Source organism: Falco peregrinus, chromosome 11, assembly GCF_023634155.1.
Source record: "Falco peregrinus isolate bFalPer1 chromosome 11, bFalPer1.pri, whole genome shotgun sequence".
In the NCBI taxonomy this organism is placed as follows: domain Eukaryota; kingdom Metazoa; phylum Chordata; class Aves; order Falconiformes; family Falconidae; genus Falco; species Falco peregrinus.
In genome coordinates, this window is record NC_073731.1 from 33707846 (window position 1) to 33735300 (window position 27455).

Below are 27455 nucleotides of genomic sequence, written 5' to 3' on the forward strand. Positions count from 1 at the left end.
CCTATACCAGTTCCAGAACATCCTGCATTTGTATGGGTCAGTACTGGAGTGGCAGGGCTTGGACTCAGGCCTGAGGGTGGGAGAGCATTTAAGTGCTGTTGCAGCCTTTTTGTGGGCTGGGGAGGTATTTGCTCCTGCTTAGACCTTTTTCTTGAGACTTTCTTCTCAGTCCTGAAGGCTAGGTACATTCAGCGAGAGCTGAGAGTTTGTTTTGACTCTGCAGCATGGAGCTGGTGAGCTTTGTGCATGAGATCTATGTATGGTTATTTCTGCAGGCTGTCTGCTGATCTTGCACTTTAGCCATGCTTTTGAGCTTCCCAAACACTGCAGCTAGAGGCATGATTTCTTGAAAATCAGTCTTTAGCTGGCTGTCATCCGTATGTTGAGGGCTGTCTCTGCTCGTATCTTCTGCTCAGTCCAGCACTGTGTTGGCTGCAAACAGCTATAATTCAGTTCATGAAATCTTAATTAAATTGAGATAGTAACCAGTAAAATAAGAAACCGTAACCACTATGCAGGTGTTAGTGTGTGCAATTGTGGGTTTGGGTTTTTTGTTTTGTTTTGATTTTTCTCCCCCAAGTAATTTGCAGAAGTGCGTGCTTTGCTTTTGCAGATGATAAATAGGGAGGTCTGAGGCCACTTCAGTTGGTCATAGCTGTACTTCAGGTGCCACTTCAGCCTATGCTCAAAGGCTTCCCTACTTCAAGCCGATTTCTGTGGATATAGGTAGCCTGCAAATAGATTTAAGTGCCATGCTACCACACAGCTCTTGTTTGCTGGTATTAAAAAATCAATAGCCGAAAAGCCTCACTCTGGTATGTGTAGAAATGCATGACTTCCTAACACTGTTTCCAAATCTCTTTTGCTGTTAATTGCCAACCTTTCCTGAGAAGGAGGCAGAGAATTTGACATTATGTTCTTCAGGCTTGAAGGCCACCTCCTTTGAATCTACTTTCAGCTTTTGTTAAGCGTGAGACTCTCTAGCCTTCTTGGGCTACAACCCATTTTTTTTGTGTAATGCCGTTGTTTTCACGTACAGCCAAATAAAAATTAGCCAATTAAGGACACTGAACACTGACTTACTTCTTTTCTTCTGTTGTCTCTCTTTGCTTTCTTGTGTGCAGGGAAATTGTGTGACTATTCTTTTGGGTTTTTTCCTCAGCTGGTTGCAGACTGCTTCTTCCTTCTGATACTCTTTTGTTTATTCAGTCAGAACTGGTTTTAGGATTAATTTGTCCAGTTGCCTTTCAGTAACTTTAACTTACTTTGGTCCAGGCTCCTTAACTGCCTTCTAGTTTTGGAGCATTTCTTGCAGATGTAATTTAAACCAGCAGCTTAAAATGCTCCAAAATGTGCATGTGCAAGAAGGGATGATTCCAGCCTTATGTGCTTGTTTGGTGGTGGATATTACCAGTATACGCTTGCATGGGGAGAGCATAACTGTTAGGGCAGCATGTGCTGTGTAAATATGGCTTGCCCATCTTATTTGCACTTTCTTCTAGTCCCGTTCTTTCCCTTTCATACTCCTAAGTTCTTGGGTTCTGTTGAGCAGATTTCTTGCCCACAGTTCCTCTACTTAATCACTTTCTTCTCTGGTTTAATAATTTACCGTTTGATACCCAGTGCTTTACTGAAGTTGACAATTGATATTATCTTTTTTTTAGTCTTAAAAAATCAGTTACTTCAGCAAAGAAAGCTAATGTATCAATCTGTCAGAATTGAAACTTGAAGCAAGTTTACCTGTTAATTCAAATTTATTGTTTATCTTGATCACTTTCAGTTATTCTTTCCACTAAAGTGTGCTTTAAAGGTTTGCATGCTACTGAAGTCAAAGTAGTGAAGCTGTAGTGATAATTTATTTAATATTTTTTTTTCTTGAACTAGAAGCACTGGCTATAGTGTTTGTCAGTCACATGGAAACACCACTGAATTACCTCAATCCTTCCCGCTTTCTAACGGGGCTTCTGTCAGATTACTTGGCATGTCTCTCATCTCTCTCCTCCAAACAGAATTTTGCTTCTTTCTCAATTGTGGCAAATTGTGGATTTGTATCCCTCTACCTGGTATCAGTTTGTTTTGCTTTCTTTTGTGTATATTCAATATGCAAGTAAAATACTCTTCTAGTTTTGGACCATGCATAGGTGATTTTTCATTGCAGGCCCCCTCAAATGAATAACTGCTTTGCATCTTAAGTGGTTGATAAACCTTTTGTCCTTTATAACCCAGTCTGTAAAGATAGAGTGCAAAGGAAGCATGTTTCCTACTAATTTTCTCTTTGTCCTTATGCTCCTTGATTTCTAAGATCTGTGTTTTTCTGAAATTCTGTTTTCTATTTCTTATAAGCTTGTACTTGCTTTTACTCTTAATGTAACTGGGCACTAGGAAAGAGCACCAAGATCCTTTCACATTTTTCTCCTGTTGCCTGTGATGTAAATTTCAGAGGGTTTTTTTATTCACTGTTGAGCTGAAGTGTACTGTTAACTTTCATTCCCTTTGTCCATCTGGTCCACTGGGTTCCTTCTCATCTATTTTTTTATTTAATTACATTGAATGAATTTGCAGTTGCTCCATCCAGGTTTATTTTCAATAACACTCTTCTGTAAGGCTTACACCACTGGCAAAACCAGATCTAAATGGTAATAAATATTTGGTGAAGAAGTTTTTTGGCTGTTATATTTGGAAGTACCTAATTTCTGCCGTTGTTAATGTGTCTTGCCCTCCAGTTTGTCTAGGAAGTTGGGAATATACTTGCAATCTCTGGGAATGTTAATCTTTATGCTGATCTTTTAAGTTCATATCTGTGTGTCTGTAGCAGTGCCCTGGAGTTACGTGAAAAACTTGTGAGTCGGAGCATTCAGTGAGGTTTTTTTTCCGCAGGGAGATACCAGGAATCTGATATCTCAGAATCATCTTTGTAATGACATCTGTTGATCATTGTTTCTTTTCTGGTGGGCCTTTGCCATCAAGTCTCTCTCTGAAGGGAAACTTGGTTTTTATCTCTTCCTCTTTCTTATCTTGTGTATTGCACTTGCCTTGCATGGCGACTAGTGAATTCAAGTTACAAGAACTGCTTCTCCCTAGTCTTTGTTAAAATTTTGATCCTTTCCTTTTCGATTAGTTCTGCTTTTGCAGCTCATCCTGCCTGAGGCTTGCTACCAGTCTTCTGTGTGCAAAACACAAATTCATGTACATTTTTGATTGGGGCCAATCCATCATGAGTCTGTCTCCTGTCTCCTCTCATCTTTCCTTTGTTGCCCTGTTTTCTGATGTTTTCTTTGCCTCCCCAAAGAGAAAATTTCACTCTTGTATCTGGTCTTTCAGTCATATCTTTCCATGACTCCTTTGAGATGATATTTAGTACATAATTTGTTTAGGTCAGGGATTCATTGAAGACTAATCGGTGTTGTGTTTAGAGTTTAACTCTGTTTTCTTCCACATAGTGCTTTCTTAAAGTTTCTCAGCATCTTTATCTGTCCAGCATGATGGAGTCCTGGTAGTACTGGTGTAACTCCAAAAGAGCTCAGTGAATCAGGCAAGCCATATGTTTTTCTGCTGGATTTTTTTTTTTTAATGTTATTGGCATGATTTTCTTGCTGTTGCTGGGTACTTCTGCTCAGAAGGTTAAATGTTGAAACTATGGTATGGGAAGCCATACAAAAATCGTTTTGATTTTGAGAGGCAATCTGGATAAAGCACAGGAAACAATTGCCGCCTTTGAGACATGCTTGTCAAGAGCCCAAAACCTGTCTGAAAGGGTTGGTGAATGACCAAGGTGTAAAAGCATAACCAATAGAAGGTAAAGTCAGAGTAGGAAAAATAGTTTTCCTTACATTTGCATTCACCCAGTGGTTTGTGCCTGAAGACCCTTTATATACAGCTTGTCTGCCTCTAGTGTTGGTTATGTTCTTCCTTTTTATGCTTTTCCCAAGGCACCTGCTGACGGGCACTTTTTGAACAGGCATGCTTAACTAGATGCATTCCTGTCACTGCTGCTGTGCTAGATGAGGTCTGTAGTGGTTTCAGGCACTAAGTTGGTGGTTCTTTTAATAAAGATCCAGCTGTAACCAGAAGAACAAGTTAATAAAGATGGTATGCTTGACAATCAGACAATGTGTGCAGTGAAATCTTTTTATGAATTAGGTGGTCTTGTACTTGAACAGTACTTGCTCTCTCCATGCATTTGGGAAATAGGAAGACAAATGTAGCATGAGGAGTGAGCAAATCTGATCATCTGCATCTATTTCGCCCACAGGTTTTATGGCAGTCAACAGGTCAGAGCTACTGGATGCGTTGGCACATGTTGGAGATTATTGGCTTTGGAGACCAGTGGGGGGATCCTGCTGCTCAGGAAAAAGCATACAGTCTATCAGAGAGCTTTAATCTAGACACAGGTGAGACTGTGCTGCATGTGTGTGGCTGAGTTGCCTCTTTCTGATTCTGCTGTGGCATATTTTTGAATGGTGAACTTTATATGGCTAAGCATATAGCAAGTAGCAGGTTGGATTTAGAAAGCAGTAAGCTTTTAGTTTGTATGACCATGTAGAGCTGGTTAAGTAATTACATGGCTTGTGGTTGCATGGAGTATTTTTGAATCTTAGACTTCTGTCATGACATGATAAAAGTAATGATATAAAAAGCATATAATTTGATTTAAACTGTGACTGTCAAAAATGTGTGTTTGAATTAACTGAACAAACTTCCAAAACAGGAATGTAGAAAATCTCTGAGATCAAGCTGCTTTAGGGACCCTCAGATCCCCTTAAATAAGTGATGTGGATTTTTAAAAGCATTAACATGTCAACAGTTTGCTTAACTTGATGCTGCTCAGTTTTGGGCAAGGTGAGCATTAAATGCACTGTTTTTGTAAGACACATGCAGAATCTCCTAGAATCCTTTGACGACATCTCCCTTGCCGTGGGAGAAGATAAAAGGGAAGATGCAGATCGCAGATACACCTTTCTTGTTTCGTGTCTGATGTGACTTTGGCCAAGAAAACTTGTTAAAGTAACTCCTTTATCACACCTGTGATCTTGTAGGAGATCTTTTGGGTAGAGTGATTTGGATTTCACTGCTGCAAGAGACAGTATACATAAGATCAGCAGTTAATTAGCCACTTCAAAAATAGTCTTATTGCCAGTTGAAAAGATGGCTTCTTTAATGGCATCTGCCTCTTGTAACTAAAGACATAACTGCACAGCAGTTTGAAGTGGCTAAGTTAAGCCAAACTTGGTTAGACTTTGCCTTTTTTCTTGGTCTCTCTAATTTTTGGTAGAAGCATGGACTCTGTTTCATTCCATGTAAAACTCTTTCTGGTCATCATATCCCACATAGAAATTGAATTTAAAAAGTAAATGTTTTCTGCTTTGGATCTCTGCATTTGGATAAATTAGGTCATGTTGACTGACTTGGTTAATAAGCCATGTATGTAGTTGCTCTTAGCATGCTTGAGCCTCTTGGAGTGAGTTTGGCCCTTTTCTGTTGAGTCTTGAGGTGGTGAATGTTCCCCACCTTGCATTTGCAGAGAGTGCTGCAAGTTGTTGCTTAGCAGATAGCAGATATCGGCAAGTGTTGATTTGGCTCTTCTTTCCAAATTACCTAGGGAATAGCTAACCTACATAATGGATTTTATCTCCCTCTCTCTGTTTCGGATGCATTAGCTAAAAGGAGCGTGGTATCTCTGCAGTCTCATTTTGCCTTTGGCTGTAACTGTTTGCCCTGTAACCTAGCAGGCAAAATTTGGAAAAGAGGGAAGCTCATGGCAGAATTAACTTCCTGTCCATTGACTCCTTCGGCATCTTGGGCCAGCTCTGTTTCCTCTTCTGCAGCCGCACGCTGGCACTGTGGGTTCTGCTGGTGCTGGGTGTCCAAGTGCATTGCCCCAGCTGGTCCAGGCACCATGGGAACAGGTTGGGGGAGCAGTGAGCTAGAGGCACCCATTTTGAGCGTGTGCTTTTTCTGTTCTACAGCCTTGTAGCCTCTACAGAGGTTCAAGTGAAGATGGTAGTCCCCATCTCTACAGCTTCTAAAGTCTCCTCCCAGCATGTTCCCCTTCTCTCGCTGCCCCGCCGCAACAGGCCATGGGGCAGTGGGGACCTCTTCTGCCCAGACGGTCCACATGAGCTCTTTCCCTGGGGAGTGTGGGGTGAGCAGCAGAGGATGGGGGCACTGGCAGAGCGGACAGTGCCCTTCCTCTTTCTGCTCTCCTGCAGTTGCGCAGCCATTTTTCTGCAAGCCCTTTGCGGGGCTGTACTCCCTGCCTTACCTGGGGGAGCAGCCGACCAAGGCTGCAGAGGCCCTGAGCCGTGCCGAGTGGTGGGAGCTGCTCTTCTTTGTGAAGAAGCTGGAAGAGCAGGAGCAGAAAGAGATCATTTGTCTCATCCATCAGGAGCAGGCGGAGCAGGTATGGGCCAGAGCCTGCAGTGGGGACATGGGAGGGGGAGGGAGTGAGGGAGAATGTTAGGGGAGGGGCCAGCCCCAGAGGAGGCAGCGGCCAGCATGAGCTGTGAGCCGTGCAGTGACAGCCTGAATGAGGCAGAAATGGGACTGAAACGGGAGGGTGAGTGGGGGGTGGTGAAAGCGTGGGGAGCGGGGCACGGCAGAGGGGTGGGGGAGGGATGAGAGGAAGTGCAGTCTCCCCTGACCCTGGAAGAGTGACTGTGTCCAGCGAGGGTTGGGTAGGCGAGGCAGGCCCATGGGGTGATTCTGCTGGTTGTGACTGGGTGGTGAGTACAGGTGGGAGGTGTGGGCTGGTGGCAGTTGGGCTGGGGACAGCCAGGGGAGGGTGGCACTGGGGAGTGGCCCTGGGGGCCTCCGGCAGTGCAGCCTTTCTGTCTGTTCTGGCACTGGCCGTCATGAAGGGCATGGGGTCTGTGGCGAGTCCACGAGGGTTAACTTAACTCTTCTGTCCAGCTGTTGGAGATGGACGAAGAAGCCCTGATCCAGCTGTCAGTACCCGTGGAGCTGGCCCAGAAGGTGCTTCGGGTCTTGGAGAAGCAGTGCCAGGGCAGCGCTCAGCGTGACCTGCGTGGCTCCCGCATCTACACCAAATACTTCCTTGGTAGCGGGGCCAGGCAGGGTGGCAAGGGGAGCCCTGCTGTGTCCTCAGAGGGTGCCGGCTGCAGGAGCACCGTCCCTGAAGCCACGATGGCCAAGGCAGCAAAGGAAGACCTCTCTGCAGCCCCAGTGCCGCCCCAAGCCCCGGTTGTGGCAGTGAAGTCGGATTCGCAGCTGTTCAGTGAGCTCCTTGAGAGGGAAGGGCTGTTCTTCCCAGAGGTGACAGAGGAGCAGATCAAAGGTAGTTGCCTGCTTTGCACTGGGGAACACGCACGGTGCTGGAGGCATTGCCATTGCCTCGACAGAGGAAGGCTCTGGGCAGGGCGTGGGGAGCCATGTGCCCGGAGGCTGCCTGGGGAGGGGGGAGCCTGTGGGTGCTGGGTCTGTGGTTGCGTGGCACCCTGGGAGTTGCTTGGGGGTGTTACTGCTGCCCTGACGCCTGCACCCTGCCTCCCTCCTGCCAGTGTTAGGCAGCTCCGAGGGGGTGAGCGAGAGGGGCTCGCTGGCCGAGATTGCAGCTGTGGTGGACGTGGTGCAGAGCAGCAGCTCAGAGGTGGGGCTGCGCTTAGCTGGGCTCAAGCACATCATGAAGATCCTGGAGGAGGAGCCTGAGGCTGAGCCCGAGTCCGAGTCTGAGCAGCAATTCGGCAAATCCCTGGGCAGGCTGGGGAGCAGGAGTATTGGGTGAGCCAGGGGTTGCGCACCCCTCCTGCTGGCTGGGGAGGGCTGTGTCGGTGGGGTGGGGGACAGTACTGGAGGTGGCAGTGGAAGTGCGATAGCTGGTATGCTGAAGTGCGGTAGCTGAAGTGCGGTAGCTGGTATGCTGTGTGCCTGGCAAGAAGAGAAGCGGATCTTGTGTCCCTTTGTCCCGGGCAGGCTCATTCCTGGGGCTGACTCAGGTGTGGTAGAGCCATGGGGGCAGGGAGAAGGCGGCTGGCAGGGCCCGAGGTGCTGACGTGCCAGCAGCGGTGCCAGGAGTTTCCTCCTGAGGCGTCCTTTTGCATGCAGGGAAAAGCTGGTGAAGGTGGCAGTGGAGCTGCTGAGCGCTGAGGTGTCAGAGAAGGCCCTGGTGGTGGTGACGCTGCAGTTGCTGCCTGTGCTCATGGCGAAGTACGAGTGGCGCGTGCCGTTTGCCACGGAGGGTGGTGTGCGGGCTGTGCTGGCCTGCATGCAGCAGCACGCCTCCTCCGCCGTGGTGCAGCAGGCTGGCCTGGCGGTGAGTGTGACAGAGATGCTGTAGGTGGGCGGGCAGGCTGCAGGCTCATCCAGGTGTGGCGGAGGTGCCCAGCGCCCTCCTGACTGCTGTTGCCCTTGCAGGCCCTGAAGGTGCTGGTGGGAGCTGTGGCTGGCGAGGCAGGCAGTGCCAGTGGAAATCCCTTGCCCCTGAACCATGCCGATGCACAGATGATGCGGGAGATCTTTGCCAGCATTGGCTCTGCCTCCGGCAAGGGCTCAGCAAGCCCGCTGAGTGCCATCCCTGCAGCCATGAGCACCATGCAGAGGGTTCCAGGGTAGGGTCAGAGCGAGGAGAGCAGCTGGGGGTGGGGGTACCCTCTGCATGGAGTGGGGCGGGCAGGCGGCTGGTGGCTGCAGGGGAGACTGCGTGCTTGGTAGAGGAAGGTGCCCACATCGCTCCATCCCTGCAGGGGCTCCTCGGGCGTGCAGAACGGCTTGCTGGTGGTGAACATGCTGATCGACGGCCACCGGGGCCTGGCGGAACAGCTGGTGAGCTGCGATCTCCCCGCAGTGCTGCAGAGCTGCTGGTGGGACAGGCAGGGCAGTGGCTGCCCTCATGCGATGCTGGCCCTCAGCGTGATCAACCGCCTTGCGGAGCACCGGCTACCCGTGGGCCCGGAGGTGGCAGGTAGCACCCCCCGCCATGCCCTGGCCCACAAGGCGCAGCAGGCAGGGCTACCTTGCCTGCCAAGGCAGAGCAACCTGCTGGCACCTCTCGAGCAAGTGCTTGGGCTGGGCCCACGTGTCCTTGTCGTGGCAGGCAGAGAGGCCCCGCTGGAGGTGAGGGACGTGCAGATGCTTCTGGGCAGCCTAGGGGACAGTGTCTTGTCCAAGGACGTGGTGGTGGCCCTGGAGCGGCAGCTCTGTGGTGAAGGCCCCATCCTCTCTGGCGAGGCGGCTCAGCTGCTGCAGGACCGCAGGTGCTTCAGGCTGCTGCTGCGCAGCTTTGAGCTGCTGCGGGCAGAGAAGGCTGTGAGCCTGAGCATCCTCAGGTGGGTCCAGGGTGTGTGTGTGTGAGCGCTGGTGGTGATGTTGGGGGTACGTGGCACGTGTTTGTGGGTCCTGGTGGGGCTGTTCTTCACCAGGGGCAGGGGCAGGGGCACGCCAGCAGATACGCGGGTGCTGATTGGGGCGTTCTGGGGCGCAGGGCCATGTGGGGACAGCAGGGTGCTGGTGGGGTGTGTGTGGTGCCTGGGGAGCCTTGGCTCCCAGTGCCTGTGGGGTGCCGGCCCTCCAGGCGGGGCAGGGAAGGAGGGCTGCCTGTGGCACTGCTGTCTGTGTGCCCCAGCCTGAGCGGGCCCCTCCGTCACTCAGGATCCTGAACAAGTTCCTGGATGGTTACCAGGAAGATGTGCTGCCGTGGCACGAGTGTGTGGAGCCCTGTTTGTCCTCCTTGAGTGCCCAGAGCTGTGACTGGGAGGTGAGGGGGCCCTGGGACTCCCGGCAGGCAGGGGCATCTTTGCTGGCTGTGCCACGCATCGGCCGGGCCCGGCGTTGGTGACGCAGAGTCCCCGCCTGCGGCAGCTGGGCCTTGTTGTGGCAAACGTGCTGGGAGAGGTGGGGAGCGGCTGTCCTGGCGGCGGCTGCGTCCCGGTGGCTGGCATGCCCAGCGCCGTGCCCGGCTGGGCTCTCGCAGGCGCTGCTGTGGTGTTGGGGTGTCGGGGATGGAGCCCTGCTGCAGCCCGCTGCTGGGGCCTGGTGGGTTCTCGGCACTGGCCCTGACGGCTGCCTGCTCTCAGCAGGTGGTGCAGAAGGTCATTGGCTTCCTGCACCGCCTGGCCACCACCAGCAAGGACTGCGTGGTGGTGATGTGCCACGTGGGCGCCCGCGAGGCTCTGTCCAAAGCCCTGGAGAAGCACAGCATGGCTCCGTCGCTGGCGCCAGCCCTGCTCGAGCTGGTGACGGACTGTGAGAAGTACGCCAGCCTCTACAAGAAGCTGACGACCAGCATCTTGGCTGGCTGCATCCAGGTGGGCCTGGGGAGGCCCGGCTGCACTGTGGCTCTGGGTCTTGGGGCCGTCCAGCTGTCCGCGGCACCAAGGGGCAGCCTTCTGCTCTCTGCCTGCCGCAGCCCCTGCGGTGGGCGAGGGGAGGAGGAGCCAGGGTGCCCGGTAAGAGCCTGGCCCTGTCCCATAGCTGGTCCTGGGGCAGATTGAGGAGCACCGCCGGAGCCACCAGGCCATCAGCATCCCCTTCTTTGACGTCTTTCTGCGCAACCTGTGCAAAGGTGAGCATGGGGAGCAAGAGCTGAGCCCCTGTGCTTGACGTGTGCTGGCCAGGTGGCTGGAGGCTCCCTGTGCTCTCCCTGCAGGCTCCAGCGTGGAGGTGAAGGAGGACAAGTGCTGGGAGAAGGTGCAGGTCTCTTCCAACCCCCACCGGGCCAGCAAGCTGACGGACAGGAACCCCAAGACCTACTGGGAGTCGAATGGCAGCACCGGCTCCCACTTCATCACTGTCCATATGCAGTGCGGTGTGGTGATCAGGTGGGGCTGGGCCAGGCAGGCTGGGGGGCCTCGGGGCCAGGAGGGCCAGTGGCTGCGCGGGGAGAAGAGGCCTTTGGGGGTCTGCGTGAGCCCTGCCCCAGTGGTCTGCGCTGTGGGGGTTGCTGGACATGGGCAGCAGCGCGTGTGGCTGGCCCCGCGGGGCCAGGGCAGGGAGGTGAGGGCTGCTGGGCAGCACCGTGTTTGCTGTGCTGCAGGGAGATGAGCATGCTGGTGGCCAGCGAGGACTCCAGCTACATGCCGGCCCGCGTTGTGGTGCTGGGGGGAGACAGCCCTGCCACCATCAGAACCGAGCTGAATGCAGTGAGTCTCGCGTGGGCTGCGCAGGCGGTGGGTCCCCGCGGGAGCGGTGGGCTGGTCCTTGCTGTGCCCCGACAAGGTCTCGCCCTGGTGCGGGGCCCCGAGAGGTGCCCTCCAGGGAGCGGGGGTGGCAGGAGCTGTGCTGCGGGGGCTGCCTGGCTGTAGGCAGCAGGTGCTGGAGACTTGGGCACAGGTGCCGGGGCTTGTGAGCCTCGAGTGGGGCCCTGGCAGGGGGTGGCCTGTGGCTGCATAGGGGCTGCTGTGGGGGACAGAGGCCGTGGCTTTAACAGGGGTGGCCAGCGGGGCACACAAGGTGGCTGCTACTGGCTGCCTGGCATGCTGAGGGCTCACTGGCTGCCTGCAGGTGACCATCCTGCCCTCGGACAGCAGAGTGATCCTGCTGGAGAACATGACCCGCTTCTGGCCCATCATCCAGATCCGGGTGAAGCGGTGCCAGCAGGTAGGGGAGCAGGGGGCTGGGCTGGGGAGCTGGTAGCGTGGGATGTCAGGGCCGGGCCCGAGGAGCTGAGGGCTGCGCTGTCCCCTAGGGTGGCATTGACACACGTGTGCGTGGCATCGAGGTGCTGGGTCCCAAGCCCACTTTCTGGCCCGTCTTCAAGGAGCAGCTGTGCCGGCGGACGTTCCTCTCCTGCACCGCTCGGGCTCATGCCTGGTGCCAGGAGATCTGCCAGGACCGGGGACGACTGCTGCAGCTCTTTGGCAGGTGAGTTGTCTCCTGGCTGTGCCGTCCCCGGGCAGGGAGGGGCCCTCGTTCCTGCCTGGCCACTGGTGGTGCCCAGAGGGCCTGGGCCACCCTGGGGTCCCCCACGTTTAAGTTGAGCACATGGGCATGGCTGACCCACCAGAGAGACCAGAGAGGTGCCCCACAGGGGCCAGCGCGTCCCGACCTGGCAGAGGTCAGTCAGGCACAGGCAGGATCTTGCGGCCACGGGTGCTGCACAGCGCCCCAGTTTCACGGGGCCCACGAGGGCCCCGAGACCCAGTGCGGGTAGGGCCTGGGGGCAGCGAGGGTCCCTGGCTGCTGGGGGCAAGCGGGGCTGCTGAGCCATCGTGCCTGGCAAGGGGCAGGGCAGGGAGCGATGGCCACACTCTGCTTGCCTGGGGTGTCCCCCCAGCTGGGCGGAGGCGTGCAGCAGTGCTGTGTGCTGCCCATGGCTGTTGCAGGCTGAACCGGGCGCTGCAGCATGAGCAGAGCTTTGCTGACCGTTTCCTTCCCGATGACGAGGCGGCCCGGGCCTTGGGCAGGACGTGCTGGGAGGCCCTGGTGAACCCCGTGGTGCAGAGCATCACCAGCCCAGGTAGCCTGCGCTCTCGCGGGCCTATGGGGGCCATGCCCCAGGCTGAGGCACCCCACTCTGAGTCTGGTTGGCCTCACAGACCCCCAGGGAGCCAGCCCCCTGGCCTGGCTGCTGAGCAAGTACCTGGAGAGCGTGGAGCCACCCCACCATGCCACAAGCTGCGGTGCCGTCTTTGGTTCCCGTGTGCGGCGCCTGACACAGCTCCTGGTGCACGTGGACCCTGGCGGCCCAGAGCCGGAGGAGGCAAGAGCAGCTGGTGAGCAAGGGGATGCCCTCCTGGGGGGCTGGGGGGTGGTGGGCCAGAGGTCCAGGGGGCTGTGGCTGTGGGGATCCGCTGGGGAGCTCTTAAGGGGGCCCTTGTGGCACCTGAGGCCCCTGAGCTGGGGAAGGCTTGTGGCCGTGTCCCTGCGGCAGCCATGGCTCCCTGGCATCTGCCCTGCTCTGCGCCCCGCGGGGAGAGGGGCGAGGCCGTCGTGGGTCAGCATGTAGGGCCTGCCCCCAGAGCCCGGCTCAGCCCAGGGCTGTTCCTTGGCAGGCGGGAAGGAGGGGAAGAGCAAGGAGGCAGCGGCCAGGGCTGCGAAGGCGGTGGTGAAGTCGGGCGACCTGGAGAGCATCTGGCAGTGCTGGCGTGGTGTGGTGCAGCAGCAGGTAGAGCGTGGGGGGCCGGCCGTGGGGGCCACAGGGTGTGTGTGGGACCCCATACTGGGCAGGTGTAGAAGGGAGCGGTGCCTGGTGGTCACCCGGGAGCGTGGGGAGGGTGCGGGACTGCCTGGCCTCTGTGGGGGCAGCCCCGCTGTGCTTGCCACCCTGGCGGTGCTGCAGGCCAGGGGACAGGTACAGTGTCGGGCTCTGTGTTTCCTGCTGGGCTGCTGCTGCGCTTCTGTCTTGCCCCTGCTCTCCCAGCTCGCCGCAGGCTCTCGGTAGCCCATGGCAGCACTGGGGCCTCTAGTCAGCCCCTGGCTGGGACCTGAGCAGTTGGTGTCAGCAGAGTGACGCCGAGGCTGTGGATGTTCCCATGGGCCACGGGCCTGTCCCGCTGCGGGGCTCGCCCCTCTGGTGGTGTCCTGCTGCGGGGCTTACCTCTCTCGTGCTGTGTCCTGCAGGTGCAGCAGTTCCTGGAGGCAGCAGGGCAGGCGCCAGACCTGGTGGAGCGATACTGCAGGCTGTACCAGCGCCTGCGCAGTGCCACGGCGGAGCTCTTTGGGCAGCGGGCTGCCTTTGTGTTGGCCCTGGGCCGGGGCTTCGCAGGGGCTTTGCTGCAGCTCTCCTTCCTTACCGCCCTGCACGTGAGTCGAGGGAGCATGGCAGTGGTGCTGGGCCCTGACCTCGCTGGCCGCGGGTGCAGCAGGCGAGGCAGCCCTGGCTTGCGGCCTCAGGGTGAGCCCTGGGTGTGGGCAGTGCCTTGGCCCCCCGCTGAGCCATGGCGCCCTGCCCTTCGTCAGCCCCAGACGGGGTGCGCTGCTGCCTGGGGCGGGTGCCTGGGCACCCTCGGCCCCTGCCTGAGCGCCCCAGGGTTTCCCCAGCTGCTCCCCCATGCTGTTCCCTTCGGCCTGGCCCTGCGGGCAGCCAGTGAGGCCCCTCCACAGCCAGCCTTGTCCCTCCGCAGGTGAGTGAGCAGTTTGCCCGCTACCTTGACCGGCAGATCCAGGAGCTCCGTGGGGCTGCGGGCAGCACAGCGCCGCTGCAGCAGCTGCAGCAGATGCTGGAGCCCTTCGTCGTCTTCAGTGGCCTGGAGCTCGCCCACACCTTTGAGCACTTCTACCGGTGAGGGTGCCGTGTCTCCACAGAACCAGAGGGCCTGGTGCAGCTGGCGTGGCGTGGAGGTGGCACTGAGGCCGTGGCTGAGCCTGGCCTGGTGTGGCGGTGGTGCTCCTGGTGCTCCCGCTTGGCTTTTCCCTGTGTGGGTGTGCGGAGGGAAAGGCTGCGGGGTCCCGCCGGGCACTGCATTTCTGTAGAGGCCCGTTCCCTGCTGGCGGAAGGGAGGGGAAGACGGGTGCTGCCGGGGCTCTGTGCCTTGCTGCGAGGCTGGGGCCATGTTGGTCTTGCGGTGGGTGGCTGATGGCCATGGGGCTCGGGCCGGCCCCTGACGTGATGCTGGCGGCTGTGGCAGGCACTACCTGGGGGACCGGCTCCTGGCACAAGGGCCGTCTTGGCTGGAAGGAGCTGTCGTGGAGCAGATCGGACTGTGCTTCCCCAGCCGCTTCCCCCAGGATATGCTGAGCAACTTGGCTGAGTCGGAGGAGCTCCAGCAGCAGTTTTGCCTCTTCCAGCTGCAGGAGCAGGACAGGTGGCTGCTGGAGCTGGACACAGGGCTAGATAAGGTGAGTGTGTTGGTGGGGTGGGGAGGCTGGGGGCTGCCCGCATTCCTCACAGGGATCCTGAGCTGCCCTCACGTCCACACGCCCAGACACTGGGGACAGTCTCTGTGGTACATGAGCCGGAGGTGAAGGTGCTGGCCCTGTCCCCGCACTGCTGGCCCGTTTCCCCATTCTGCTACATGGACGAGCCTGGGAGGTTTTTCTCGGCGGCGCTGAGCTCGCCCCTGGATGAGTTTGCCAACTTCTGCAGGCGGCGTGAGTGTTGCAGCAGCGTGCATGCGTGTAGCTCTCACCACAGCAGGCCACAGCAGCTCAGCCAGAAGTGGTGGGAGCACTGGGCTGTGCTGGGAGAGCCTGGCGGGGCCGGCCCCCGGCCCTGCACTGATGCTGTCTCCGGCAGGCCAGAGCCAGCTGGGCTGGGAGTGCACGAAGCCCCGTCGGCTGCAGTGGACGTGGCTGGGCCATGCTGAGCTGCAGTTTGGAGACTGCGTCCTCCACGTGTCCACGCTGCAGATGTACATCCTGCTGTGCTTCAACGGCGCTGAGGTAGGAGCTGGGGCCACGGCGGGCTGAGGGAGGCAGCAGATGCTGGCGTGTGGCAGGACCTTGTCCCCCCTTCCAGCGGGGTCTCGAGTGGTTCTCGGGGCACGGGCCCCTGCCTGGCATGGCTGGGCCTGCGGCCAGCGGGTCTTGGCTGCCGTTCCCTGCCCGCACCCCCCTGCAGGAGGTGGCTGTGGAGGCTCTGCTGCAGGCTACGGGTCTCCCTGCTGAGCTGGTGCACCACGCGCTGACACCGCTGACCCACGGCGAGGGCGTCCTGGTGCGGAGCTGTGCTGTGGGAGGTGCGTGTGGGGCTGGGGTCCCCGGGGCGGTGCTGGTCCGAGCCCCAAGTGGGTGCTGGGGTGGGGGTGCCTGAGCTCGTAGGGGGAGCAATGGGCTGGGGCGAGTCTGTCAGCGCTCCGGGTGCAGGTCAGTTGGAGCCTGAGGCCATGTGGGCAGGGGTGTGTGTGGGGCCACGCGTGGGTCAGTGTGGGTGGTTTTGCCTCGGGTCTGTGGGGCTGGGGACCGGGCCAGGGGTTGTGCGTGTGGCGGCTGCTTGGGGCTGTGTGTGGGGGATGGGGATGGGAGTGGCACCTGTGAAGGTAGTGGTGGGAGGCCCAGGGCTGGGTCCAACAGCCACACGTGTGTCCTGGGGCTCCTTCAGGTCCCAGCTCAGGGCTGGGCTGACCCTGGGTTGGGTGCTAGCTCCAGATGTGCTGCGGCTGAACCAGGCAGCCCTGGCCCGTTCGTCTGGCCGCCACCTGAGGCTGCTGCCCCAGCAGAGGTACCTGCGGGCGGAGAGGGCTGAGGTCAGCGCCCTGGAAAGGAAGAGGAATGTCCTCTGCTGCCTCATCACCCGCATCCTCAAGGTGGAGAAGCAGCTCCACATTGACAACCTGGTGTTCAGGGTATGGAGGGCTTGAGGGGCAGAGAGGGGGGCTGGCTGGGTGCTGCGCCCGCACTGCCACATGCGTCTCCCTTGCTGCCGTAGGTGATTGATGCCTGTCAGAAGGGTGAGCTGGGGCCAGGGCTGCAGTTCCTGAGCTTCTGCTGCCACAGCGTGGACGTGCTGTCCTGCATCCTGCACCTGCTGAGCCAGGGCTATCTCCGGCGCCAGGAGGAGAGGCCTCATGTTTTGGAATACATCTCTGCGGAACCCACAACACCTCCTGGGGGCCAGGCACAGATGGTTTTCCAGAGCAGGCCACCAGAGGCATCTCTGAATGAGGACAACATAGACTGCCTGTATTGGTAGGGATGCATGTCACCAGATGTGGAGGGGTAGGCGTCTCCACCCTGTATTGACATGACTCATTTCTCCATGTCAGGTTGAATCCTGGCATAGGCAGGTCGGAGGATTTTCTCATGGCAATGCTGCAGGTGCCAATGGGGCACACACTTAGTCCAGAGGAGGCAAAGCTGCTCATGAACCAGACAGTACAGCAGGTCCAGGATACTCTGAGCATCTCAGATGATGTTGCTCGGCACCTCCTCATGTACTGCAGGTGGAATGTGGATTTCCTGATACAGTGCTATGTGGAGAACCGTGAGACACTGCTCATCTCCTCAGGGCTGCAAGTGCAGGATGCCCAGCCCCCACCACGCCCAGGAACCCACTGCCCAGTCTGTGTGAACCAGCTGTGTCTCACTGAGAAGCCACCAACCCTCTGCTGCATGCACTACTGCTGCAAGGTGAAGGTCCTGGGGTCTTTGGCTCATGTAACTTGGTAGAGAATTGCTGCTGCCTAGTTGGAGCAGCTGTTCTCTGTCTGAAGCTGTTACTGGGTGATTTCCACAGAGCTCATTCATTCTCTTTTCTCAGCTCCCTTGTTTGTTGTGATACTTTATCTCCTGATTAGTCTGTTCCCACTTTTGTGTTTTTGAGTGCTTATCAATGGTTTGTGGTGATTTTGTGTACCCTCTGGGTGGGGTGGGCTTCCAGGGTCACATAACCCAGGTGATGCAGTTCCTGTTTAGCTCTGATCTCTCCTTTTCTGCCTTCACAGCCCTGTTGGAGTGAGTATCTCACGACTCGTATTGAACAGAACATGGTTGTCAACTGTACCTGTCCCATATCTGAGTGCCGTGCACAGCCAACTACAGCCTTCATTTGTTCCATCGTTTCCTCGGAGGAGATAATAGCCAAGGTGAAATAGGAGAGGTGATTACTGGGTGTCCAAGCTCTTTTTCATTTTGGTCAGCACTAGCAGCTAACCTTGCTGCTGCTTTTCCCCTTCCCAATACTAAGGCTGGCAGTGTGATAATTGAGGCAGACCAGATTTCTGCCCAGTGGTACCTGTTGTCTCTGATCACGGTCAATACCAGCTACTCCAGAAAGTATAACATCAGCAAAAGAGCACAGTGGTATTTCCTCCAAACATCTCTCCAGCAGACAACATTTCAGGTGCATCATTAGTTGAGGACCAGGTGAGAGCTCTGGTAGCAGCTCATGATGTGTCCTCTGCTGGTGTACTGGAAGCATTTGTAAAATCTAGGACAAATGAAGAGAAAACATTTGAGCAATTTCATTTTGTCAGTGCATCCATGACCACAGTGTCCTTTCTCTTCCATTAGTTTCTGGCTTTGAGCACCTCAGGTTTTTGTGAAGATGACAAAAGTTGCCACATCAGACTTACATCTTCACACATACTGAAGTCTATGTGTATTTACAGATGTCTCTAAACCAGGCTCCTGAGCTCTGCTCACCTCAGTCCTCAGTCAGCAGGGGGCAGCAGGAGCTGCTTGTTCTGAGGCAGAAGCTACTTGTTTTCCCTGTTCTTTCATTTTGTAGTTAATAGAGCTGAATGCCCTTCCCACCTAATGGTAAAGCTGTGGCTGTCGCATGACAGTCTCTTTTTGTTAATTGTTGGACAAAACATGTGTGTGTCATCTGTTTTACACTGCTCTGTCATTTGGTTGGTGTCCACCAGCAATTCCTTTTCCAAAAATACTCTCCTTCTCTACCAGCTTGTTACTGTCATGACCCTGCGTGAACAATCATAAGGAGAAATGAACAGTAGTCAGAAAGACTGCTCTGTCTTACAGTTTTTCTTTAAGCTTGCAAACTGGCAACCAAAATGGCCAAGGCTACAGAAAAGCATTTCCTTCAGTGTATCTTTTGTATCTTGTTTTGTGAGAAAGAAGTGCTTGGAGAATTAGTGCATGTATCTGGGTAGTTGGTTCTTATTGGCTTTGTAAATCCTGTGGTCACACCTGTTTGAGAGCAAGGTTTAATATCATGTTGCTATGGCTATTTTGTAAAAAGATTACTCCAGGTCAACCTAAATTGCAGCCAGTTTTAACAAGTTGCTCTGATGCTCTCACTGAAGCATTATGTTTCTGGTTTTGCTCAGTAAGTGGTACGGCTGGAGTGTCGTGCAGAGTCATCATACATACAGTCAGAATAATTTACATTGCAATAATCTGTGGAGATCTCTGGTCAAACCCTGTGCTCAAAATAGCCAGATTATTGTGTGAAGATCTAATGCTGAGGTTAAAACATAGTGCTCTAGGTACAGTCTTCTCTGCATCTTACCTTTAGGTAGCTCTAGGCAGTGGTAAGATCCCCGTCTGCTGACTTCTCCCCACGCTGAACAAACCCAGCTCTCTCAGCCCACCCTCATATGTTCTGTGCTCCAGCCCGTGACTGTCTTGGTGGCCTATGGATGACATTTTCTCTAATTTGTTAATGTCTTGTGCCTGGGAGCCCAAGCTGTTCCCAGTATCCAGTTGTGTCACCAGTGCCAAATATCTGTGAGAAATCCCTTCCTTTGCCTGCTGGTTACGCTCTTGCCAATACAAAAATATGTGAGTTTAAACTTCCCATGCTTATATTTCTACAAAACATAAATCCTGTCATGTCTCTGAGATTTTCTCTCAGCCTTTTTTCCCTCAAGTTTTTTGAGAGTCTGTTGTTCAGAGGTGGTCTTTCATTCTGCCCCCAGGGATTCTTTGCTGGGAATCATGCCATAGTCTCCATATCTGGATTAACTCCAGCATGTGCAAAAGTTCCTCTGAGGTCTGTTGGCCAGTGCCATGTGGTACTTGGCAACTTCTTGATTGTACCTGGCTAGTTTTCTTCCCAGACCTTTTCTGGACACTTGCCGTCTCTCCTTTTAGGCTTCCTGAGAGCAGCTCTTTCTCTTATGGTTCCAGTGGAAATCCTGGATCCACTTCAGCAGTTGCATCTCTGTCTTCTCACCAAGAAAACAGGATAGAGTAAAACTCCAGACATCAGACCTTGTGAAATTCAGCCTCTGTGAAGAATGTGTTTTGGTGCTGTTTGCTGACTGAAGTACCCATTTATCTTTCTGGGTGCTGGTGCCTGGGCAGAAATGATCACATCACCTATCAACAGGATGACAACAGACAGTTGTTGACTCTTGAGAAGAATGAAGTGGGTTTGTTGAGACTTCGCCTCCACTGGGCATTTTGCCGTAACACAGGCTGACATCCTTGTAGTCTGTCAGTGCATGCTCTCTGCTTTAGGTTGCCTGACAGATAGAATGAACAAGAGGGAGAAGTGAATGAGGTCCCATCTGAGCCCTTCAGGGCTTGTACCTTTTCCCTCTAGTGCTTGTTGTGACCTGTATTGTATTTTCTGTGCCTGATGGCTTTAGAGCAGCTCTCCAGATATGCAGAAATATCTGCAGGAGGGCTGTGAAGACTACAGGATTTCTTCTGAACTTCCTCTAGCTTTGTGTATGTTCATACAGTCTTTATGCTATAGTAACTGAGCATAGAAAACTAAGCTATTAGGTGCAGTATGGTTGCATCCTGGATCCCTACCTGAACAGTCCCTTACTGACAATCAGTTTGCCTTGTCCTCTGCAGTAATGTCTAGAGGCTGTGGGCAAAGCGAGCATCCTTTCCCTTTGCACATCATGTAACTAAGCAAAAGTCTGCAGAGGAACTTAAAATCAGAAAAAAGTTATAAAGGGCACTTGATAGCTTTCTATGGTGAGATGATTGGCTGGGTGGGTGAGGGGAGATGTTGTTTATCTCAGCTTTAGTAGGGATTTCTACACCATCATCCATAACATCCTCATAGGAAAAAAAACTGATGAAGTACAAGCTGGATGAGTGGACGGTGAGATGGCCTGCTGAGCAAAAAGGGATATGACCAATGACAGAAAGCTCAGCTGGAGGCCAGTCACTAGTGGTGTAACCCAGAGGCTGATACTAAGTTTAACATTGTTTAAGATCTTAATTGATGACCTGGATGATGGGACCAAGTGCACCCTTTGCAATTTTGTAGATGCTAAACAGCTGGGAGGACTGGTTGATGCTCCAGATGGTTGTGCTGCCATTCAGAGGGACCTCAAAAGGCTAGAGAACTTAGCAAACAAGAATATCATTAAGTTCAACAAAGGGGAAATGCCAGGTCCTGCTCCTGTGGTGGAGTTACCCAATACAACAGTATGTGCCAGGGGAACCGTCTGGAAAGCAGCCCTGCAGAAAAAAAATGGGATGCTGGTGGACAAGTTGGACATAAGCCAGTTGTGTGCCCTTGTGGCCAAGAAGGTCGACTAGCATCTTAAGTTGAATTAGGAAGAGCACTGACAGCAGGTTGAGGAAGGTGATCCTTCCCTTCTACGCAGTGCTGTGAGACTGCATCTGGAGTACTGTGTCCATTTCTGGGCTCACCAGGACAAAAAAGACATGGACATACTGGGGAGGATCCAGCAAAAGGCCACAAAGATGATTTAAGTTTTAGAGCACCTCTAGGAGGAGCTGAAATAGCTGGGTTTGTTTAGCTGGGAGAAGAGAAGGCTCAGGGATGGATCCTTATTGACGTGTAAATTCACAAATGGGATTAAGAAGCTGGATTCTTGGTGATATCCAGTGAAAGTTATAAGAGGCAATGGGTATTAATTTAAATGCAAGGAATTCCATTTAAATACAAGAAAACTTTTTTTTTTTTTTTTTTTTAAATAGTAGGGTAATGGGATGTTGGAACAAGAGGGGCTTGTATTCTGTCTCCTTGGGTATGCTCAAAACCCAGCTGGACATGGTCCTGAGCAGCCCTGCTTTGAGCCGGAAGGTTTGTACTAGTTTTTGGAAGGCACTTCTGCAGACAATCTCAGCTATTCTGTAATCCTATCAAACAGCTTTCAGATATGACACAAGTGGTGGAGAATTTACACAAAGTGAATGAAAGAGTAAACTTAGTGCTGTTTTGTTGTGAGCAGTTGTTCATTCAGATATGAAGCCCATAGGCACCAGACCCCAACTGTAATGTCTAACCATGCAGCTACTCTGCCTTGTATCTCCTTCCTGTCTTCTTATTACAGTATGAAAAAGCCCTCCTTAGAGGCTATGTTGAGTGTTGCTCCAACCTGACATGGTGCACCAATCCTCAGGGCTGTGATCAGATCCTCCTTAAGGATGGACTTGGCTATGGGGCAGCCTGTTCCAAGTGCTCCTGGATATCCTGCTTCAACTGCAACTTCCCAGAGGTGAAGCTGAACGGAATCGCGGGCAATACTGTCTTGGGTTGGGCACACACCATTATGCTTTTGTGTGATTGACTGGCTCTCTTTCAGGCCCATTATCCTGCCAGCTGCAGCCACATGTCTCAGTGGGTGGATGATGATGGGTACTATGAGGGAATGACAAGTGAAGCCCAAAGCAAACATCTGGCTAAGCTCATTTCAAAGCACTGCCCAAGCTGCCAGGCTCAGATAGAGAAAAATGAGGGGTGCCTGCAGTGAGTATCCGTTTTTGTTTGCTACTGAAGACAGGAGAGGGCAAAGACATACAGTTAGGTTCATTGTGCTGCTTTTTTGGCTGTGGAGTAAGTTACGGCATGTCTGTTTTATGGTTTTAAAAGAATGACTGTTTGTTTTAACTCCTAGGAAAAGCAAAATGTTCAGCAGCATTCACAGTTAAATCCATTGATAGCTCTGTAGTAGAACAAAAACTCACTTTGTAGTACCTTTTCATACTACACATTTGTCTGCTCTCAGAATCCACTATAGATGTACAGAGGTACAGGTTAGAGAAGTGGATAGCTCAGCACCATTTTTATTTTCATGCTCACCTATTCCTGTAACTTTAGGTAATTTTCTTTTAACTGTCTCTTTTGAACTGGCTTGGGTCTCTGGCAGCTTTTTACATGATAGGGGAGTTACCTCCAGCTTTGAAGCCAGGGCTTAGGTGTTGCCATTTGTTTCTTTCTTGCACTGGCACAGGCCTTAGTGCCCAGCTGTGATTTGTCCCCACATGTTGTGCGTGGCCTTAGGGCTGTGCAGTGCCTTTCTGCACTGTGGAGTGCTGCATTACTGAGGGAAGAGGTGAGGTGCTCATGTGGATCTTGCTTCAAACTGTGGAATGCTTAGTTCACCCTTCAGTTACTTGGTAAGTTGGTACTCTGAGATTGTGCTGCCAGTTTACCCAGCTCGTTTTTGGGACATGATGACTCATTTTAGGCATCCTCTGCTTCCAGCCAAGGCTTTTAAAAATATGTGCAAGGAAATGCATAGTACTGAGTGAATGGGAGTGACTGGGTTGCACACTCTAGCCCTGTGATGTAGGGGTCCACTGGGAGGAACTGTCTGCCAGTGGCTGTTAGGACTGAGTGATTTCCATTGTTCTTCTCCCACCATGCAGTATGACCTGTGCAAAGTGTAATCATGGCTTCTGTTGGCGTTGCCTCAAGCCCTGGAGGCCAACTCATAAGGATTATTACAACTGCTCTGCTATGGTGAGTGGTGAGTGTTTTGCTGTATCCCAGTGGTTCATGCTTGTGTTAAGATGCACTTGGCCCCTCAGAGAGATGACAAGGATCTCTACTTGAGCGCTTTGCTCTGGACTTTGTGCACTTGCCAGTGATTTTGACAGTAGTGTCAAAATCTCTATGTGTAGATAGCCATTTCCAGGCAGCCCAGGTACTTGAGAGAAATTGTTACAGGTTACTTATGTCATTCCTTTCAGGTGAGTAAAGCAGCTTGGCAGGAGAAGCGTTTTCAGGATTACAATGAGAGATGCACCTTCCATCATCATGCAAGGGTAAGGCCTCCTCCTTCCTTTGTAGATGCTGACTGTTGCTTTAGCCCTGGCAAGCAGGACAATTTCTGTTGTGTCTCAATATATTTTACCTGAAGCTGAGAAGCAGGCTTTGGATCCAGGTGGGGAGACCTGGTCATTTCACCCCTGTTCTGATGTAAGGGGTAGTTCTTGGCCTGCTTTCTTCTACCAAGTCTGTTGTGGAAACTGGACACCTAACTTGTGTTGTTCACACGCTCAAACTGATGTAGCACTTGGAAGCAATGGCAACTGAAGGACTGAAGGCAGAACTCTGTCTATAGCTGAGATATTGTAAAAGGCTGAAGTGGTGGCACAGTAGAGATGTCCTAGTAGGGTGCAGTAAATGCTCTCCTGCTACCTGCATGTTCTGGGGTGGCACTTCAGGATGCTTAGCAATTATCGGTGTGAGAAGTGCTATTTTTTTGATCTTGTGGAGCTTAACATTGACTTCCTTTTTTCCCCTCCTTTGGTTATTGCAGGAATTTGCTATGAGTCTGAGGAACAGCATTTCTTCCATCAGTGAGATGCCAAAAATTAAGACTTTGACCTTTGTGCTTGATGCCTGCAAAGTGCTAGAACAGGCACGGAAGGTAGGACTGGATAATATAGGCTTGCTGAGGTTTGGGCCTAATTCTATTGGTATGTTTTATGCCTTTCTTAAAGTGAGGAGCTGCCTACCTTGCTCTACTCCAAACAAGGGAAGACAGAAAAAACTTGAGGGGAGGAAGAGCATAAGGACAGGGGAAAAGCTCATGTATGCCTTTTCCTGCTCTCGCTCTGAGTTGGGCTCTGTCTGCAGTGTTCCTCACAATCATGTCATAGGGTTTGGAGCCTAGCTCAAGTTGACACCATAGAATCAGCATAAGGATCTGTATTTGGAATTTTCATATACTGGGTTTGGTCCATTCCAATTTGAAATGCCCCAGTGGTGGTACTTACCTTTTAAAAGCATCATGCTGTCTTACAGTTAGGAGATCCCTCTAGATGCTGATGTTACAATTTTTCTTTCTTAACTTCATTTCATGAGCTGTAAGTGTTTGGGGACCACTGAGTTACTTACTGCATGCCCTGATAACCACATTATGAAGGATTTGCAGTGCAGCCACTGCATGTGCAGTAAGCCTGTGACAGCCTAGGTCTGTGGTGTCTTCTGTCCCCTGAAACACAGGAAGGAGGTGGGGATTGCCTTTGTAGAACTGCTTTTGCAATATATACCTTGTTTGTGTAGGCAGACTTTGAGAGAGGCGTGTGGAACAAGGGTGTCTGACCCATTTTGTCTTTTCAGTATGGTAGCCCCTCTGTTTGTCAGGATACCTATCACTGTTGCTTGCTGCTTCTGGCTTTTGTGGCCCATTTCTTTAAATGGAAACAGTGATCTTGTTTCCTGCTGGGTGCCTGGATGGCTTTAGGAGCCATTCATCCTTAATAGGAGTTTGTCACTTGTTGAAATGCCCTTGTCCTGGGCTCTTGATGCTCTATAGCACTGTGCCTGCTTCTCTTTGATTCTCTCCGTTCATTGCCACTTGAGTTCAACTTGGGCTGCCCAGCAAAGTATAGATTCTGTGCATTTGTTGTTTTGACTCTGCCTGCTGGTCAGTCACACTTGTTATGAATTTACAGTCTGTTCTTGTGATGGCTTGCAGGTGGGAACGATTAGTTATTTCAGACTTCAGTACAAAATAATCACACAATTCATTTCCAATTCTACAAGTAGCTCTAGGTACTGGCACTGCTGTCACTTTGCATAATTGTTCACTGGGCTATCACCACAGACCAGAAGTGCTGCCAGGCTTCTCTCAGCCACTGATATGTAATGAAGGCTGGAAGGATTTTCTACTCTCTTCTTGCCCACTCTGAAGCTGAAAAAGGATGCTTACAGCATGATCTGTACTGCTCCAGGTGCTGGCCTACTCCTGTGTGTACAGCTACTATAACCAGGACACTGAGAGCATGGATATTGTGGAACAGCAGACTGAGAACCTAGAGCTGCACACTAATGCTCTGCAGATCCTTCTGGGTAAGTTCTGCAGCCTCCTCAAAGCATAGTCTAGCATTCCCAGCTGTCTGGTTCAAAAGGTGGCAGCTATGCAGTGGAGCAATAGCTTACACACCAGTGCCCAGCTGGGCTCTCTCACTTCTCCCAGCCCATTTTTGCTTTCTTGATGTAATTTCTGGGAAGTCCACTGCTGGTGGAGATTGATGCAGTAAGAAGTAACATGTTCCCTTCTGAAAGAGGAATGTATGTGCACAGGAGACCTAAGCAGTTGTGACTGGCTTCATAATCAGAGCCAAGGAACTCGGTCTCTGCTTAAGAGTATGGGAAGCAGCGTGACTTTGTTGGCCTTGAATTGCAGAGGAAACCCTGCTGCAGTACCAGGACCTGGCCTCTTCTCTTCAGCTCCTGAAAGCAGAGCATTTCAATGCTGGTTTGAAGTTGGTACACCAGATCAAGGAGCGTCTCTTTGCAATTCTCTGGCACTCCACACAGGTGAAGTCCACATGCCCATTAGTGGCTTGTCTTGCTCTGTTGTAGTTTGATCTTGGGCAAACCTAGAAAGGGGCTTAATCAGCTGAGGGGATAGACTGTCAGTGCTGTGTGTATGTAGGGAAGGGGTTTGCAGCACAAAATATCCCCCAAAACGTATATTGTCTCTCTCTTCTGGCTGTTCTTTCATGCTAGCAGGATTTCCATGTTGGACTCCAGACTTCGGCAGATCCTGGTCAGAGAAAGGTGAAATTCTCAAATGTGCCTGCTTCAGTCCCTGCCTGTATAGGGTGAGTTTTTGTAGCAGGGTATCAAGGAAAGCTGGGTGAGTGCAGACAAAAAGCAAGTGACCAGATTTTTGTCCTGTGCTTGCTAACATACAGAAGAGTTAGTAACACTGATTACTTGCATCATGTGTGTGGTTTGAGGTAAAGATGTGACAGTAGTATAGGGAGACCAGCAAAACCTCGGCTTGTATGCAGCTATAGTCAAGAAAACTGGCAGACTCAGTTAGGGAACTTGCTTTCCCTGGATTCTCTTGGCTTTCTGCAGAGTCACACTCTTTCTTCAGAGGTGTTTCAGAGATCTAGGAGGTGTCTAAAATGAGAAGCAAAAATAAGAACATACATGGAGGGAGATGGAGAGGCCTGACATTTATTTTAAGAAGGGAATGGAGAACAGTTGACACGGCTGAAAAATAGTGTTGAGAGGTGAAATAGATGGTTTGTTGTTTCCCTGTCCTAGACTACTGAGCTGGCAGGTGTTAAGTATGATTGAAAGGTGATGAATTCGAAACCAAGTCCATTCCTGAATGACATGCTGTTTAAATGAAGAAACACAACCAGCATCTTCTGTCTCCGAGTGTGACCAGTTCCCTCTGACAGGGGCTGAACAGGGTGCTGAGTGTTGCACAAAAGAATGACAATTGAGTCAAGACACTCTGTTTCAGAGCACAGTTTCTGGTCTCCTTGGAACGAGTCTGAGATGCCAGACCTGGTGGCAGGCTGCAGCTTGTTAGGCAGGTCACAGGTGGCTCACTGACACAGCCCTGTACTGCATGCATGGATAAGGCCATTTAATCGCCTTTTGCTAGGTGCACCTGCGTGACTGCTGTGTCCCTGAGGCATGGCTGTGGACGGGGATGTTGAAGTGATGGTAATAGGGAGGATGAGGGTGGTGTGGGCCTGGGTTGTGGTTACTGCTCACAGCCAGGGCTCTGCTCTGATGCTCTCCTCCTCAATAGGCCAAAACGTACCATCTTGTGTGACTCCCCCAACAAAGATGAAGGTGGCAAAGAGGTTGAGGATGAGGAGTATGAACCACAGTGGCAGGAAGACGATGATGATGATGACCTTGATGAAGACAACTTTCTGTTTGATGATGAGTCAGATAACCTTGATTGCGACTCCTACTTTGATGATGATGATGATGCTTATGACTAGAAGTGGGCTGTCACACAACCTGCTACCCTGGACCTCTGCCTGTACCCGGTCTCAAACAGTTTGTGTTAGTATCTTTCCTCAAAGACAGTGAGGAGCTCTCGGGCAGACTGAAGAGACATTTCCTTTGGGGGCTACTTGCTCAGTGAGTCCCTTTTAATATGCAGAAGCATTGCTCTGGACAGACTGGCTGTGTTACTGTGGCCACCTCTCAGAAAGATACCTCCTCACCTTTC

The 27455-nt window shown here is 52.6% G+C and overlaps 1 protein-coding gene across 11 annotated transcripts in view; it reads left to right on the plus strand.

Annotated features, from left to right (window-relative positions):
- Positions 1 to 27455, plus strand: part of LOC101919102 (cullin-9) — a 35183-nt gene extending 7728 nt beyond the window's left edge. For 2 of the 11 annotated variants that reach the window (XM_055816143.1, XM_055816144.1), the window contains exons 6-42: positions 4253 to 4391; positions 6210 to 6400; positions 6910 to 7294; positions 7518 to 7737; positions 8062 to 8269; positions 8371 to 8564; positions 8700 to 8917; positions 9050 to 9281; positions 9604 to 9709; positions 10029 to 10259; positions 10426 to 10516; positions 10601 to 10772; positions 10988 to 11093; positions 11455 to 11550; positions 11639 to 11814; positions 12276 to 12409; positions 12489 to 12665; positions 12945 to 13057; positions 13513 to 13695; positions 14016 to 14173; positions 14520 to 14730; positions 14817 to 14982; positions 15128 to 15273; positions 15452 to 15569; positions 15973 to 16175; positions 16259 to 16518; positions 16596 to 16959; positions 17274 to 17414; positions 21561 to 21725; positions 21813 to 21976; positions 22879 to 22972; positions 23203 to 23277; positions 23775 to 23885; positions 25195 to 25312; positions 25650 to 25783; positions 25976 to 26070; positions 27024 to 27455. In XM_055816143.1, coding sequence (XP_055672118.1) covers positions 4253 to 4391; positions 6210 to 6400; positions 6910 to 7294; positions 7518 to 7737; positions 8062 to 8269; positions 8371 to 8564; positions 8700 to 8917; positions 9050 to 9281; positions 9604 to 9709; positions 10029 to 10259; positions 10426 to 10516; positions 10601 to 10772; positions 10988 to 11093; positions 11455 to 11550; positions 11639 to 11814; positions 12276 to 12409; positions 12489 to 12665; positions 12945 to 13057; positions 13513 to 13695; positions 14016 to 14173; positions 14520 to 14730; positions 14817 to 14982; positions 15128 to 15273; positions 15452 to 15569; positions 15973 to 16175; positions 16259 to 16518; positions 16596 to 16959; positions 17274 to 17414; positions 21561 to 21725; positions 21813 to 21976; positions 22879 to 22972; positions 23203 to 23277; positions 23775 to 23885; positions 25195 to 25312; positions 25650 to 25783; positions 25976 to 26070; positions 27024 to 27222 — 6294 coding nt within the window. In that variant the 3' untranslated portion in view covers positions 27223 to 27455. Of the gene's footprint in view, positions 1 to 4252; positions 4392 to 6209; positions 6401 to 6909; positions 7295 to 7517; positions 7738 to 8061; positions 8270 to 8370; positions 8565 to 8699; positions 8918 to 9049; positions 9282 to 9603; positions 9710 to 10028; positions 10260 to 10425; positions 10517 to 10600; positions 10773 to 10987; positions 11094 to 11454; positions 11551 to 11638; positions 11815 to 12275; positions 12410 to 12488; positions 12666 to 12944; positions 13058 to 13512; positions 13696 to 14015; positions 14174 to 14519; positions 14731 to 14816; positions 14983 to 15127; positions 15274 to 15451; positions 15570 to 15972; positions 16176 to 16258; positions 16519 to 16595; positions 16960 to 17273; positions 17429 to 19386; positions 21726 to 21812; positions 21977 to 22878; positions 22980 to 23202; positions 23278 to 23774; positions 23886 to 25194; positions 25313 to 25649; positions 25784 to 25975; positions 26071 to 27023 lie in introns of those variants that run through there. The other 9 variants (XM_055816145.1, XM_055816146.1, XM_055816150.1 and 6 more) reach the window with 9 other exon arrangements.